General features: G+C 36.4%; 1 protein-coding gene across 1 annotated transcript in view; it reads right to left on the minus strand.

Moving 5' to 3' along the window:
* The window catches only part of LOC103598363 (usherin-like), a 195774-nt gene that overhangs the window by 62688 nt on the left and 116088 nt on the right, over positions 1 to 16998 (minus strand). The window contains exon 11 of the mRNA XM_008582355.1: positions 3593 to 3776. Within this exon, the coding sequence (XP_008580577.1) occupies positions 3593 to 3776 (184 nt within the window). The remainder of the gene's footprint in view (positions 1 to 3592; positions 3777 to 16998) is intronic.

Genomic DNA, 16998 nt, shown 5'->3' on the forward strand with positions numbered 1-16998 from the left:
TGGATGTGTAATTGTTCTTTCTTTCTTAATTTATTTCTGAGATTCCACCTCCTTTTGCCGGGCCCCTCCCCACTCTGTGTGCTCGGCAGGACCAAGGGAAGGGGTTTTTAGGATGGCCATGAAGAGCATATTTGTAGACATTTATTATATATCCAATGGAGACAGATTTAAGTTAAAATAAAGGGAGGATTTGATGGACCAAAGTTCAGAGGAAGAAGAGCATGAAGAGAAGAAAAAGCAGAAGTAAGAGGAGAAAAGTAGGAGGGGATCCCATCACAAGCAGGCAACAGGTTAGTTTTGGAAAAAAATATATGTTATTTTCTTCTAAGACTAGATGAAAAATTGAGAATGTATGACAACGTCGACAAATAAGCAGTGGAGATAATCTGGAGATGTTGATGTCTGGTTCTATGAGAGCGCTCGATTAGCTACAAGGGCAAAGGCAGGAAACTGACATTGAAGAGACTTACGGTAGCATGAAGGGGGAGGGAAAGTGAGGTGATGGGAAGTACACACCTGGCATGTACACCTGGCAGCACAGGTACACTCTGTCTCCACTTCTCATAGGCTCAGGGCACAAGCAGGGCGATAATCCCCAGAGCTGAGCCACGGTACTGCAGGAGGGAGAGGTCTTCATCAGGCTACTCAAGAGTCAAAATTAAAATAGTTTTGCCCCAGACTAGGAGCAGGAGACAGTGAAGGTACAGAAAGTTGATCAAAGAGGACCAGGTAGGGATAGTGGACTAGAGATTAAGGGAAGTTAAGAAGCAGATTAGGTGAGGGTTTACAGATAGAGGAACTGGAAAGATATACTATGTTCATAGAGTAGCATTTCTGGGATTAGGAAGATTTGAGAAGTAGAGAAATCGCAAATGATCACAAAATCCAGGGTGTAGACATAACAATGAGTTGCTGGAGGGGGAACTGAATGACTGAAGAGGCCAAAGAACTGTATCTGTAGGAGTCAGAGTAATTCAAGACAATGGCAGGGGTTAGGAAGAAGAAAGAAAAAAATGCCATCCCTCTGATAAGGTACTCAATGAATGAAATCCTAAAAGTCCTAAAGATAAGATCAATGAGGATGGAAGAAAAGTGTTATCATTTCAAAGAACAATTTGGAAACTTCAAAAGGTAGTTCCCTCTCTGAATTAATATTTGTGAGCCATTATATGTAAAGACATCCGATTTTATTTATGTAAAACTTGCCATGAATAGCTTTACTTTGAACCCACATTTATTCTGGATCTTTCATTCTTTAGAAATTTACCCAGAACCTCACACTTTGGCTCTATCTCCAAGACTCCAAGACCTGTCCTCATCCCTCTTATGTGACTGAACCTGCTGATTTTTATTTTAACCTCAGATCCTTCTAATGTAGCTTACACCTCCTTTTTTGGCTCTTCCTATTTCTCGTCAATTTAGGCAAACATTCCAACCCACCTTTTAACCAAGGAATCCAATTCCAGGCTAGCCAGACCTACTGCAGAGTGATAGGTGGAAGAACATTACTCTGGAAGCAAGACTTGGTCCTGGATAACACTGAGGTGGGGAGTGAGACGCTAGAAAATGGGAGAGACAGAATGGCATGAAGGTCAGCCTTGAACTTAAGAACACTGAAGGGTGGATGAAGTGGTGTAATGAAGGGAATCAGGTTTCACTTAAAGAAAGAAAGTTAGGTGAGAAAGCTGAGAAAGTCTTGGTCATTTAGCAGGGCTTTGGTGATAATCCCAGGAAGTAATAGCAAGCAGGATCAGTAGAAGAAAAATGGGTAAGAGATTGTCACAAAATGTCATTGATGGGCATGAGTGTTCCAATGAGGAGAGTGGATTGGAGACAATATTTTTCTCTTGGTAAGTAAGTGTGCTCACACCTTTTCAAGGGACAGAAAATCTAAAGAGTAGAGGTTGCCAGGAGTGAAATAAATGAACCCTAGAGATCCAATTGGGGAATTTGTGGAATGTCACTTTAATAAAACATATGTATAGAGAAGGCAGTCTGTGTAATAACTGGCTGTAATTTTATCAAAATCCTGACAGTACTTTCTATTTAACATTCATTGTACTGTGTGCTTTCTATACTCATTCAGAGTGATTTAGCCTTCGTAGAAAAGAGTAGTAATGCTCTTAGACTACCAAGGTATTATTTCTATGGTAGTATGAAACATACCATAATAATGTAGAGCATCATGGACTGCGCATGTATGTATGTATACATATATATTTACGCATATACACACATGGGAACTTCAAAAAGTTTGTGGAAAAATTGAACTAAAAGATAATACAAATCATTCCATGAACTTTTTGAAGACCTCTCATATATATATAATAAGAACAAAAATTATTTTAATAAATTACTTAAATATTCTTTCTGAAGTTGTTAAAATCAAATCGAATTTTAAAAGAAAGAATGAACTAGTCTGAGCCCTTTTCCAGTAACTACCTTGTCACAGTGTCCACATCATAGTAGCCAAAAGGCAGGCAGCAGGGCAATAAGTTTAATGGAGCCCAGTCATCTCAAACTCTTGAGTAATAAGCAATTATATTTACACACACACACACACACACATACTGAGTAACTGATTTTACTGATTTTACTGTACATCTTGAGCTCAGCACACAATGCTAGTTGCTTGTGGATAGGAACACCAAAGAATTCATAGATATAGTCCAAACTCCAGATGAGCTCATAATCTGACCAAACACACACACACACATGCACACACACACACATACACACACCCCATATAAATGGAATTGGCATTATAGCACATCATCAAAAATATACCAATGAACACAAATGAATGAAGGCAGATCTCCACAGATATGCAGGAAATATGAAGTAAAATATTAAAGACAGTGTAACTTCAAAAAGTGATTAATTTACTTACAGAATGTATTTTACACACTGAAAAAAATCATCATATCGAGTTATATAAAGATATGTTTCTCATCTGCCAGTCTTCAAACTAAAATTAGAAAGGCAAGATAAATATAAATGGATGTAATAAACTGATAAATAAATAAGCAATAAATTCAGGGGCCATGTAGAACAAAGCATATATATGTATGCTAGCTAACCTAACCCTTATATGTGTGTATGTGTGTGTGTGTGTATGTGTGTGCGCACACACATATTTTCTCTTACAGATATCTCTTTACCTTCTTTCTCCACATCCATTGCAAGCTTTTTTTTAGCCAAAAATGATTTTATCTCATTCAATATTCCCATACCCTAGTGTGTGTGTGTGCGCACACACATATTTTCTCTTACAGATATCTCTTTATCTTCTTTCTCCACTTCCATTGCAAGCTTTTTTTTAGCCAAAAATGATTTTATCTCATTCAATATTCCCATACCCTAGTACAGGGCACATATATCAACACAGAGCACCCCATTCTAGGAAATACTCCATGATTGCCATTATGTTCAATAAATGAAGCTATCAAAGAATCAAAAATGCATCGATAAAAGGACACATTTTACAGAAAATAGTACTTTGAGGTTGTAAAAAAATACTGTTAGTAAAGAAAAAGTAATAGCATATGTAAAGAAATGAAATACTTAATTATTAATTCTTATGAAGATTTACCTTCCAGTCTGAGGATCAAATCCAAAGTAATGATCTTTACATCGGTCACAACCTTGCCCAGCAGTGGAAGCATCTTGGCAAGTGCACTGACCTGTTAGGCTATTACAGACGTGACTAACTGCACCAGTTGTATGGCATGAACATGGCAGGCAGCCAGTGGCATTGCCAGGAGAAATATAAAAACCTGGAAACAAAGAAATTACAAGTTTTATATATGCTTTTTATCCAGTCTTCTCTTAAAAAGATAATATTTTGATTACATAGAAAAACAGAACACTTTATCAAGGCACTGCCTACTTCCCATTACAAATGTGCTTATAGCTGTTCTTAACTAATGTGTCAATTACACCCAAAGACAGACTGAGGAAGTAGCTTACACTGCACTTGGTTGTCTCCCAGACACCTAAAATTCAGTGTATTTAAAACCTACTGCATGACCTTTCCACTAAACATTGGTTCTCCTCTAATATCCATTTCAGCAAACAGCACCACCATCTATTCAGTTGCTTAACCTATAACCCAGCTACAGCTGAATTTCTGATAAACAGTGCTCTTTTTAGTAAAAGTGTGTCCCGTGCAATGTTTGCTTATACTAAAAACAATTATCTGAAATTTAGATTTAAGTGAAAGTCCTCATTTTTTTGCTAAAACCAGCAACCCTTGAGTCCTCCTTCCCTCACCTCCTACATTTTGCTGGTTACCAGGTCCTGTGGACATTTGCTTCCTAGGATATTGAAACTTTCTGCTCTCCATCCCTACCTCCACCTCCCCCCTAGTTAAAGTCACCACCAACTTTTTCATAGCTAACACTATGTACCAGATGCTGCAAGAGGGGATTTTTACTTATTGCATCACTTAGTTCTCATACAGCAACATGAATAATGCAGGTATTTTTATGTCCATTATGTAGATTAGAAAACTGGACATTAGAAAAGTTAACAAAGAGTAGAACTCTGGTTCAAACCTAGGTGGCTCAGCTCCAGAGCTCACATCTAATAGCGTTCCTCTTGCCGTCCCCCTCACCCCCCCCCCCACCAATCTCTTCTTCATAGTGTAGCTGAAAACAACCCTTTTCAAAGTACAGTTTAAACATCTCATTCCTCTATTTAAAACTACTGGATGACTTCCTATTCCCCTCAGGAAAAAAATTCAAATCCCTAACACAGCCTTCAATCCTAGTCAGGTCCCACCTACCTTTCTAGCTCCAGCTCACCACTCATTCCCAGCTCAGTCCACTCCAGCCGCTTCTTCCTGTTCTTGAGACCTAAAGGCCTTTTTGCTGGCTGTTGTGTCTGCTGCAATGGTTTTGACCCACCTCTCTGCTTAGCTCACTCCTGTACTCTGCAACTTCCTTGAGTAACTTTCCCTGGGCCAGTTTAAGTCTGCCTGTTACAGATTCACAGCTTCCTGTCTATTTTCTTGAGTGCTCTTGAAAATTATAATCAATCTCATTTCGCCCAGATCATCACCTCCATGAGGGCAGGAATTTCATTTGCTTAATTCATCATTGTCTCCCCAGTACCCAGGACAGTGCTTGGCACATATTAGGCACTTCATAAACATCTGATGAATTAATAAACATGAGCCACATTATTAAATATGCAGTGAGTCCCACAAGTGAGATACCAAGAAAAGCCACATAAATCACATAACAAAGATTTTAGATTAATTCTAAAACTGATATTTCTTTCTTATAGCCAAAAAGTAATACAAATATGATTAAAAATATATATTCGAGTTACTTAAAATTTATTTAACCTAGAAGGTGGAAGTCAGCATATGAGGGAGGAATGCTTCTTGGTGTTGTGTGACATGTGTGTGGGCGTGTGTGTACATGCAATGTACATATATCTGCATATACACACATACACACACAAGCACATGCAAAGTCCTACAAGGAATTTTATTAAAACAAGGGGAGAGAGGGATCATGGAAAGATCCTAATAAAGTTATGGTGAATGAAAATGAATTGTACAATTGTCATGATTGCTAATTTAAGGTATATTAAATATCAGTGACATTGAAAGAGAGAAAAAAGGCAAAATGAATCCATTCTGTATTATCTATGTCATCTATTCTAAAAAAAATAAAAAGTAACTAGGATACTTTAAAACTCACTTGAGGCTCTAGTTGAAAACAGCCATTCTTTCATAGTCACCAACAATTAGCTTGTTTTCCTTTTCCTAGGCCCTGTGTATTCTCTCTTAGAAAGCTTCAAGAGCAGTAAAAGAGAAAACATTGTGCTCAGTGAGAGGCAAAGGAAGGAGCTCAAAACTTGTGCCATTCAATTGAAAGGAATTGACAAATACTGTCATTTTTTACAGTAATTTACAGATAGACTATGCCATTTGCTTCTTTGCATCCCCTGATAGCAACTTGCCTTATATTTATTTCCAGAAATAGGGTACGGCCATACTTATTAATATATATTCTCGTATCTGATTCACCATGTGAAAAAGTCACAAATTTAGAAGGCCTCTATTTTGGATTAAGACCACTGTGGTTGTAATTCTTTATATTTTTCTTCCAGTGAAAGTACCTAGGTCTTTGAATTCATGATGATGGCTTCATGAGTGTACTCACAGCTCTCCAATTTGGATAAATTACCCATTAGCACAGATACTTAGAAAGTAGAATTAATTCGGACTTATTGTGATAGCTTGGAGCCATAGAGAATTCTGTAACAATTAAGGATTATTTTCACAAGAAATGACTTATTAGATAACTCTGTAAATAGAAGGGGACACATTTTGGTGCAGAAGATTGGGTAGTCCAAGTTTTAGAAAGTAAAGAATGCCATAGACAAATCAGAAATACAAGCAGAGAAACACAAAAAAGGTGTTACAACACCGAGGGAAGCTGAAAGTAGAGGCAGGGCTTTCAGGAAAAGACCACATTGGGATTCGCCTCGGGGTTAATGCCCCTCCTCCTCTTAGGAGCATAATTATAAAGGTTAATCCCACCAGTATTTAAGATGTCCTATTTTTAAGCAGTTCTAATTAAGATGACTCAGGTAACTTCCTGCTCAAAGATTAAGTCTTGCCTTACCTGAATGTGCCTAATTCTAGACCATTACCTCTCCTTTTATTACTTACAACTATAGGAAACAGCATTTTCCCTTCACTCCTGCTTAAACTTCAGCTCCTGAGTGTAGCTTAAAGATAACTGACCTTAATTTCTTTTAACTCAATACATTTCTGATCTCCCTCCATTAGCTCCACTTCATGTTTTACATCTTCATATCTGTATCATTTAAACTGATCTTTTTGAGATTTCTTTCCATGAGTGGTTTTGTACCACATTCTTAAGCAAGGTCATTGGGACAATGTTATTACCTTGCATTATGTAGTGCCGAGAGTTCACATTGTATAGCACATATCAGCCCTCTAAAGTTTATTATTTTCTACAGTTTTATTTCAGCTAACCAACATCCCAAAAGAGAAAGTCTCAAGTGGGAAACAATGTACCATCCAGCTAAAGCCAAGAATCACCCATATCATAAAACCATGTTGCTTTACCTGGGAAAAGGCTTACAGAATTCATAGAGTTCAAAGTTATTAACAAGGCAACTAGTATTATCTCCTGTAGTGGCTATTTGCACAGCAAAGTACCTGTCCTGGGCATAAAAGAAGAGCCCATTTTCTAGCAATGCCCCTCCTGAGGACCATGAACAACTAAGCTTTACTAAGGTCTTCAAATGGGAAAGAGAAAACAAGTTTAACCTCTAGGCTTTTTTCAGAAAAGGAGGGCAATGCTGAGGCTAAGCACTAATTAAAGCCATTTAGATTAAACTCACTCACCTCAAGGCAGAAAATGGACATAATAGTATGAGAAGAGGCTAGGGATTAATTTGTGGCTCACCTATACCATGCAACAAAAGACTATCTTAGTAATGGTTTTACAAATTTTCAGAATGAAGTGTAGTTGATAATGGTAATTTCCAAATTAAAACAATAATTTCCTCCATTCAGTGGTTTTACATAAAAATAATGCTTAAATTATTATTCATAGAATTAAGCAAATGTCAGTAAATTAATACATAAATATTAATATTATTCATCCCAAGGTATAATTTCTTTTGTTTAAAAAAATTTTAAAGAAAGCCCATCTACAATAGCTAGAAAAAGAATAAACTACCTGGAATTGATTTAACCAAGGAGGTGAAAGGTCTCTACAACAAGAACTACAAATCAGTGTTGAAAAAAATTAAAGAGGATATAAAAAAATGGAAAGATAACCTGTGCTCCTGGATTGGAAGAATTAACATCAACATAAAATGTCAACAGTACCCAAAGTGACCTATATATTCAATGCAATCCCCATCAAAATACCAATGAAAATCTTCACAGAAATAGAAAAAACAGTCCTAACATTCATATGGAACAACAAAAGACACTGAATAGCTAAAGTAATCCTGAGCAAAAAAACATGAAGCATTACACTACTTGACTTCAAATTATACTACAAAGATATATTAATTAAAAGAGCATGGTACTGGCATAAAAACAGATATTCAGACCAATGGAACAGAATAGAGAACCCAGAAATCAACTCATATGCTTACAGTCAACTGATCTTCGACAGAGGCACAAAGAACAAACACTGGGGAAAGGACTGCTTCAGTAAATGGTGCTGGGAAAACTGGATATCCATGTACAGAAGAATGAAACTAGACCCATACCTCTTGCCATATACCAAAATAAACTCAAAATGAATTAGAGACTTATGTATAAGACATGAAACTATAAAACTCCTGGAAGAAAACATAGGGAAACACTTGTGGGACTGGACAAAGACTTTATGAATAAGACTTCAAGAACACAAACAACAAAAGAAAAAATAAATAAATGAGATTATATCAAACTAAAAAACTTCTGTGCAGCAAAGGAAACAATCAACAGAGTGAAAAGACAACCTACAGAGTGGGCGAAAATATTTGCAAACTATGCATTGACAAGGTATTAATATCCAGAATATACAAGGAACTCAAAAAAGACAGTAAACAAATGAAAAACCAAATAATCCAATTAAAAAATGGGCAAAGGAGGTAAACAGACATTTTTCAAAGGAAGACACACAAATGGGCAACAGTCATGAAAAAATGCCCCACATCACTAAGCATCTCAGAAATGCAAATTAAAACCACATTGAGATATCATCTCACCCCAGTCAGGCTGGCTATTATCAAAAAGACTGAGAATAACAGATTCTGGTGAGGATATGGAGAAAGGGGAACTCTTATACACTGTAAGTGGGACTGCAAATTAGTACAGCTATATGGGAAACAGTATGCAGTTTCCTCAAACAACTACAGATAGAACTGCCATATGATCCAGCAATCCCACTGGAACTCATCATGTTGAAGGGATACTTGCACTCCCATGTTCATCACAAGCCATTTCAAGTTCATCTTGGTGATTTGCAATAGATAAGATACAGAACTAACCCAAATGTTCATCAATGAATGACTGGGTAAGGAAAATGTGGTATACAGACACAAAGGAATACTACTCTGCCATAAGAAAGAATGAAATTCTGCCATTTGCAGCAACATGGATGAGCTTGGCGAAAATTAAGTAAAATAAGCCAAACACAAAAAGAGAAATACTGCGTATCCTTGCTCATAATTGGGAGCTGAGAGAGAGAGAGAGAGAGAGAGAGAGAGAGAGAGAAGGAAAAAAGACCACAGTAAAACATTCGTATCCTTGCTCATAATTGGGAGCTGAGAGAGAGAGAGAGAGAGAGAGAGAGAGAGAGAGAGAGAGAGAAGGAAAAAAGACCACAGTAAAACATTGAGCTTTCAGAAGAAGAGAACAGACCTATAGTTACTAGAGGTGGGAAAGGGGGAAGTGGGAGGAGGTTTAGGAGAAATTTAGTAAGAGACACAAAGAATAATACAATCTGTAATGATGAATATGCTAGTAACATCGGTTCAATCATCACATATTGTTCATGAATACTGATAGTCAATTCTGTACCCTATAAATATGGAAAATTAATTATGTTTCAATTAAAAAGTCTTTTTAAACTTTTTCAATTAAATTAGATATGTTTTAAGTGTTCTGCTCTTTTTCTTTTTCTCTGGGCTGGCTGCTACTCCCTCTTTGAGTACCATGACAATTCCTATTTACTTTTAAAACCAAACTAAGGAATAATTTTCCTACTAAGTTCTCCATGCCTTTGATCCTTCAAGAATTAACTAATCCCTTCCTTTTACTACTTCTCTGTATTATAAATTTATAATATTATATTTATCACATTATGTTACACTTACATATGAGTCAGTTTCCCTTACTAAACCATAATGCCTTAATATATTTGTGATTGCATATCTTATACCAGCACAGTCCCTGGTGCATAGTAATTTATTCAATAGATGTTTATTGAAAAATGGATATAGGAATGAAATGGGAGGTTACAAACACTTGTAACAATGTCTGTTTTAACCCACCCTCCAATACTTATAAAGTGAATGTTTAAGACAGATATTAAGTTATTCAGAAAAAGTTCCACTCTTTCAGAGTACAGATTCTGGAGTCAGATGGACTCGATTTGCAAATGGCTCTTCTACTGAATTAGATTCCATTCCCCCTGCTATAAAATGGGAATAATACCGGCCCCTCCATAATAAAAATAATGCTCATATTAAATAGGACTTTGTGGGTAAAGCCCTTTTGCAGGACCTGGCACACAGTAGACACTCAGTAAATATTATTGATTATCATCATGGTAATTATTATTAGGCAGATTTCTATGAAAGTGGAATTTTTGTAAATTAAAGTTTAAATAATGACTTGTCGGGTCTTTTACTATTTTTTTTTTCAAGATGTAACTAAGGTTGTGGTCCACATTTCCTACAACAAGATTCTTTCCTGACGATTTATCAAGGAAGAGGCTTTTATTCTGAGACTCGATTTTCTTTGTGAAAACCATGTTAACCTAGAAAGATGTTTCACCAAATGCTAGGACTTGTGGCATAATCAGATCTCAATTTTGACGCACTGATTTTTAATGGAATATCAGCCATCTGATTCCAATTCCATTGCTGGGTCTTGCATGCAGTTCTAGATTATGAGTTCATTACTTAACAACTATGATGTGCGTCTTAATGAAACAAGATACTTTGTTTTACATTCTAATAGTCTGTGCGAATTATAAAACAAAACCAAAAGTGAATACCAGAGGTAAGCATAGGAATTCACCTATTAGTACAAAACATTTCACAGGAAGCTGTTTGCATTCTACATTAGCCTTTATTTTATCCCAAAGCTGCAGAGTCCTCAATAAACCCTCTCTGCCTCTAGTTCTCAAGGACAAGGGTGGGTCACTGGCTCAGGATGTCTCGACATCCTTCCCCGTCTTTCTTGGCCTGGCCTCTGATTAAGTGCCTGCTGCTGAATGTTATGAGGTCATCCAGCACTGAAAAAAATAACCAGGAAAACATATTTAGTGTTACATTTATTAGTCTGGGTATGTGTACATTCATATATGTACACACACTCCAAATAATTTTAAATTAAAGCATTTTTAAAATACTTAATGGAGGTTAAGCAGCATTTTTAACCTCTGTTCAAGTTATTGAATGGCATATTAAAACCAATGTGGCTCTAATGTACCTTCTAATGTGCACTGCTGCTTTAACAAATTGCCTATAAATTTTAGTTGAATTAAGCCTATTCCTTGTACATTCGTAGTAAGGTTAGGTTAATAATACATGAGGTTTCATTATATGCACCTTCCTTAATAATGTTTTTTAAGAAAGTGGGACAAGAATCTATGTGCAGTAGTCTAGTACGGGCCAGTAATATTTACAATCACAGGTGAAAGGCAGTAGAAGTCCTTAGCTTGCTGATTCATCCCCCGACCCTGCCCTTCTCCCTTAATTTCCCACTTCTCACATGCACCAGCATGGTGTTTGCGCCCTGTAGTATATAATCTAGGTCTCTCAGATGTGTTTGAAGTGGAGTGAAAGCTTCAGACTGCAGCAGTGCTTTTTACTGTGCACACTGCAGAGCTGGCTCCTGCAAAATATCTGTTTATAATAGAGATACTTTAGGATAAGTTTTCTCTTTCCAGTGTAAGTTTCACTGTAAGAGACTATAAAATCAGAAAACAAAATTCAAAGTAGAATTTCTGAAGCAAGAATGCAACATTTAAAAATAGATTCCCAAATCACAAATTGTCCCTTTTATATGCTATGCATATGTGTTTACCATGCCCTTTTTTTGTTAAAAAAAACTTACATTAGGTACTTAAGCCACTCTTTTCTTTCCTTTTTTGCTTGGTAGGACACCACATCCTTCCTAAGCACCATTAAAGGAACATTCACAGGCCTTTGCTATGCACATGCTTAAAAAGAGGAGAATGCCATTGAGGTCTTTTTAAAACAGAATTATTTATTAAGCAGTAAGTATACATGGAGTGCCCACCGTGGAGGTTCTTCTGCGTGTCTGGCATAGAGCGTTGGACAACCATGAACAGCAATGAGACCTGTTGGCTGGAGATAAACAAACCATGTGAAGACTTGTGGAAATGAGGTCAGAGGGATCAGGAACATTACAAACCATGTGCACAAGTCAAGCCCATCAGCTTTGTTTTTACTAACTGTGGTGGAAAGCCATTGGAGGGCGAGTGACAGGATCTGGCTGAAGTCTGAACAGCATCACTTTGGCTGATGTTGAGAACTGACTGAAGAATAAAGGGGAAGGAGGGGCGTTAGACGGGCTATTTGGACAGTTCAGGAGAAAGAGGAAAGTGGCTTGGACATTGTTAGAAGTGAGAGTGGTGAGTGGTGGTCAAATTCTGGATGTATTTGAGGGTGAAACAGCCAGATTGATTTTGATAGATGAGACAAGGATTGTGGGAAAAAGAGAGAAGTCAAGGATGGCTGCAAAGGTTTGTCCTGGAAAGACTGCAGCCCAGAAAATACTAGGGCAGCATTTTCAGCTAAACATGGTAGATTAAACAAGTGTTCCCTCCTGAAATCCCCAAAAACAAAATAAAGGGGAGAAAACAAACAAACAAAACCCCCCCCCCCCCAAACAGAAGAGAAAATGGCAGCCAGTGGCAGATGTTTACAAGAAAAAGCTAAACACTTTCAGTGGAGAGCCTAACAATAAGCTAATTAATTCAGGTTGCATAACTCTGGAAAGAAAGGTTTGGTGTGAGGTGTAGTTAATTCCTTTCTCAATCAGGAGGTTATCCCTCTCACATTTTAGGAGANAAACAGCCAGATTGATTTTGATAGATGAGACAAGGATTGTGGGAAAAAGAGAGAAGTCAAGGATGGCTGCAAAGGTTTGTCCTGGAAAGACTGCAGCCCAGAAAATACTAGGGCAGCATTTTCAGCTAAACATGGTAGATTAAACAAGTGTTCCCTCCTGAAATCCCCAAAAATAAAATAAAGGGGAGAAAACAAACAAACAAAAAAAACCCCCCAAACAGAAGAGAAAATGGCAGCCAGTGGCAGATGTTTACAAGAAAAAGCTAAACACTTTCAGTGGAGAGCCTAACAATAAGCTAATTAATTCAGGTTGCATAACTCTGGAAAGAAAGGTTTGGTGTGAGGTGTAGTTAATTCCTTTCTCAATCAGGAGGTTATCCCTCTCACATTTTAGGAGACAGCAAGCTTTCTTTTTAGCAGTTAAACTAGAGAGGGTTTGAACTCAACAGGTGTAGGAATTAAGTGCTACAGTGAACACAGGCATTATTTGAAAGGCTGCTTGTGATAATTTTAAGTGTCAACTTGGCTAGGCTTGATGTCCAGCTGTTTGGTCAAAAACTAGTTTAGATGCTGCTGTAAAGGTGCTTTTATAGATTTTCCAAGAACTGAAGAATAGACAAAAGGGTTTACTGAGTGCCCAGAACAATTATTTAACAAAAAGCATATCATCATAATATTTTTCTGAAACCAGGGATAAAGAGATGGTAGAAACTTCTGGAAGGCCAAAAAACAAACAAAAAAGAAAAGAAAAGAAAGAAAGAAAAGAAATTGAATCAACACTGCTAAAAAACAATGGTTCAATTATTTAGAATATGTGAGTAAAATAATTCCATAAACTTCTGGAAGGCCAAAAAACAAACAAAAAAGAAAAGAAAAGAAAGAAAGAAAAGAAATTGAGTCAACACTGCTAAAAAACAATGGTTCAATTATTTAGAATATGTGAGTAAAATAATTCCATATAACAGTAATATTTCAAACTGCTCTTTGTGTTTAGAAAATTTTAGACAGTAAAGATAATTTCAGACACTCAAAATGCTCAGAAAAAAATTACTTCTTTTCTTGCGTTCTTTTTTAGAAGCTACTGGAACACGTGCTCTACTAAATACACAAATAAACCAAGAAAAGAGAACACATAGCATTCAGGAAATAGAGGATCTAACCCAGGAGACAGGCAAAGCAGATCCCCAGTACAGCTGCAGATGCGAGACTTGGAATATAGCAGCACATCAGAACTACTGATTGACTGGCACAAACCAGAGCAGGAGGATCAGAAGTTCTGATCCTCCTGGAGACTGTTCCCCAGTGTAGGGGGAAAAACTGACAGATAGAGCTCCATTGGAGAGTTTTGTTTCTCTGAAATATCTAAGGTATTTCTAGAAAGCCGAGCGAAGACAATTTTTTCAACAAAGGAAATAAAATCAAAGTATATTATATGGCTTAGCTCTGAAAACAGGTTTATGCAGTCATAATGAAGCAATCTCTGAATGTTGATTAAACAAAATAAAGAGATTGTTGAGAAGGGAGAATAAGGAGCTAAATATTCATCTTCTGTCATAGGAAGATACTAGATGATGTCTAAATTTAAAAAATCAAGATAGAACAGTATATGTATATCATTCAGAAATACAGAAATGAACACCAGGAGAGGCATCTAAAGAGGGTGAAGGTGGTTACTTTGAGGAGGAAAATTTTCCTGGGGAAAGGAGTGGGCAGGGGACTGCTGTTTTTTTAAAACTAAGTGTGTGTATAAATTTTGATAAAAATACAAGTTAAATTTTAAAAGTTAAAAATGCTAGAAAATCATATTGAGTCTTTTTCTTCACATACCTCCTCTCTTGGTCTCCCCTCTCTCACCTCTGAGTCCTTTCTTTTGGGGATTTATCTGGCATAATTTTGTTTTTTTCTTAATAGAATAATTTCCTAGTCACTATTTGCCTAAGTACAGATGTCACAAAACTCCTTTCCCAAGTTTTATGGCAAATTGTCTGCTTCTTTAGAGGAGGACATAGAATGGGCATCATCATTAATAATGAAAATAATCATCACATTTAAAGCATTCTTGTATTTTACTTGTGCAGTTGTTGTCCTTCCATTGTTAGAATTGCAATATCTTGAGAGCAAGAATTATTTTATTCAACTTGCATAGCCACAGTAATAATAAAATTTCTCATACATTGTAGGCACTCAGTAAGGAGTTTGTTTAATTGAAGACACTGAGAAATAGGAATTTTAACAAGGGCATCTCATAGAGCTGCTTTTTTAATCAGACACCCATAATCTTAATTGAGAAAAAAGAAAAAATGAAAAGAATAATGGAAAAGTGACTAATTTTAAAAAATGACATAAAGAGCAGCAAGTTAAAGTCTTCTTTCACTTCACCATTCCTCCTTTTAAAACACTTTCTGTTTCTATTTCACTCAACAATCAATGTGCCTTTATTCTGTATGGAAAAATGACATAAAGAGCAGCAAGTTAAAGTCTTCTTTCACTTCACCATTCCTCCTTTTAAACCACTTTCTGTTTCTATTTCACTCAACAATCAATGTGCCTTTATTCTGTATGGTAAAAACTTGGCTGTACAGTTTACCTTCCTGGAATTTTAAACATTCAGAATCATTGTAGACATTGATGTAAGGTTAATACATAATAGATAAACTCTATTTGGTAACCAAAATATTTTGAACTCTTAGAAACAAAAACATAATTTAGTAGAGCCAAGGATCAAAATATTTTCACTACCTAAATTTATAGCACATATTTACTTGTAAATTAACTCATTGTCAGTCTCCCCATCAGAATTTAAGCTTACTGAAAATTTTGTTCACCATTCCAAGTAAAATGTCCTTCGACTAGATTAAAAAATCAACAGAACCTGCAAGGAAGATTTCTCAGTAAGAGAAAGGTTTATCTATATGAAACTAACCACATTGTCCAACAAAGTATAATAATTCCAATCTATACTTTGATCATACCAGGTTTTTATAACTATAAACCTAGGTAGATATCTCAAGAGGAGCACTGATGTAATTATAGCTTGTCACAGGAAGGGAATATGACTAGAACAGAAGTAGGCCCATGAATCATGGCAGGTAAGAAACAGCTGAAGAAACAGGAGAGATTTTGTTCATGTGTCTCCTTAGGGCTGAAGAGGCCTTTATGATCACTCGCTATTTTTTTTTTAATTGCTAATAATTGGAGTTATCCAAAAAGTGCCAAACTCACTGTCATTAGAAGCATCTATTCAGAAGTTGACTAATGTTCTGCCAGCCAATTTTAAGTATAGACATTCCTTCTATAGCCAAGATTGCTGATTGTCTTCAAGTATCAATTTCCTTCCTATTCCTTATAATAACAGTGGCCTCACATTTTAAACAGACACATGGTTATTCTATTGATCAGCCTCTCTTGCAGCTAGGTGTGGACATGCAGAGCAGTTCTGACCAATAGGATGTGAGCAGAACTGATATGGGCACCATTTACGCACCATCTTAAAGATACAGCTGTTTACCTCTGGTTGGAAATGGACAGCTGGAAGAAAATATGGGAGTTACCTATTGAGGGGAAGAGGAATGCCTTTAGAGAGTTGGTAACTGGAACAAATGGAGCTCCAACTTATGTCTTCTGACACTCAGTCTGGAACATTTTCCATTAAATATTTCACTATATGTTGTTGAATCTTTTTTTTTTAGTGAATAGAAACATTTTCACAATTTTTAATGCTCCCTGCTCTTAACTCATTAACTCCACCTATAGATTCATAATTATAGAACTGTTTACAATGAGATGTGTATTACTATTTCTTGAACATGAACTTTTCTTCAAAGTCAAATAATAAAGCATGAAGAAAATACAAGCCTGAGCAAAAAAGTGCTTTATTTTCATATTTTCTATATGAAAATAGGTTTGAATTAAGCCACCTCTTAAAACAGTGATGCTTAATGTTGAACAAGTATTTGTGGTTCACTGAGTGAGTAATAGAAAACCATAGTCATTATTTTGAATAGAAAAAACTAGGTAGAGAGCACCAACGAACACTGAAATTTATGACTCTACAGCGTTTCATGTTAGGAAAGGAGAATGAAACAAAAAGCATTAAGACAGATGGAAGTCAGCTCTGTATGTGACATGTGTAGCACCAGGATGTGCCTGCAGTGACTGAAGAAGATGGGTAAGTAAGGGAAT

The sequence above is a fragment of the Galeopterus variegatus genome, unplaced genomic scaffold (genome assembly GCF_000696425.1).
Source record: "Galeopterus variegatus unplaced genomic scaffold, G_variegatus-3.0.2 Scaffold2586, whole genome shotgun sequence".
In the NCBI taxonomy this organism is placed as follows: domain Eukaryota; kingdom Metazoa; phylum Chordata; class Mammalia; order Dermoptera; family Cynocephalidae; genus Galeopterus; species Galeopterus variegatus.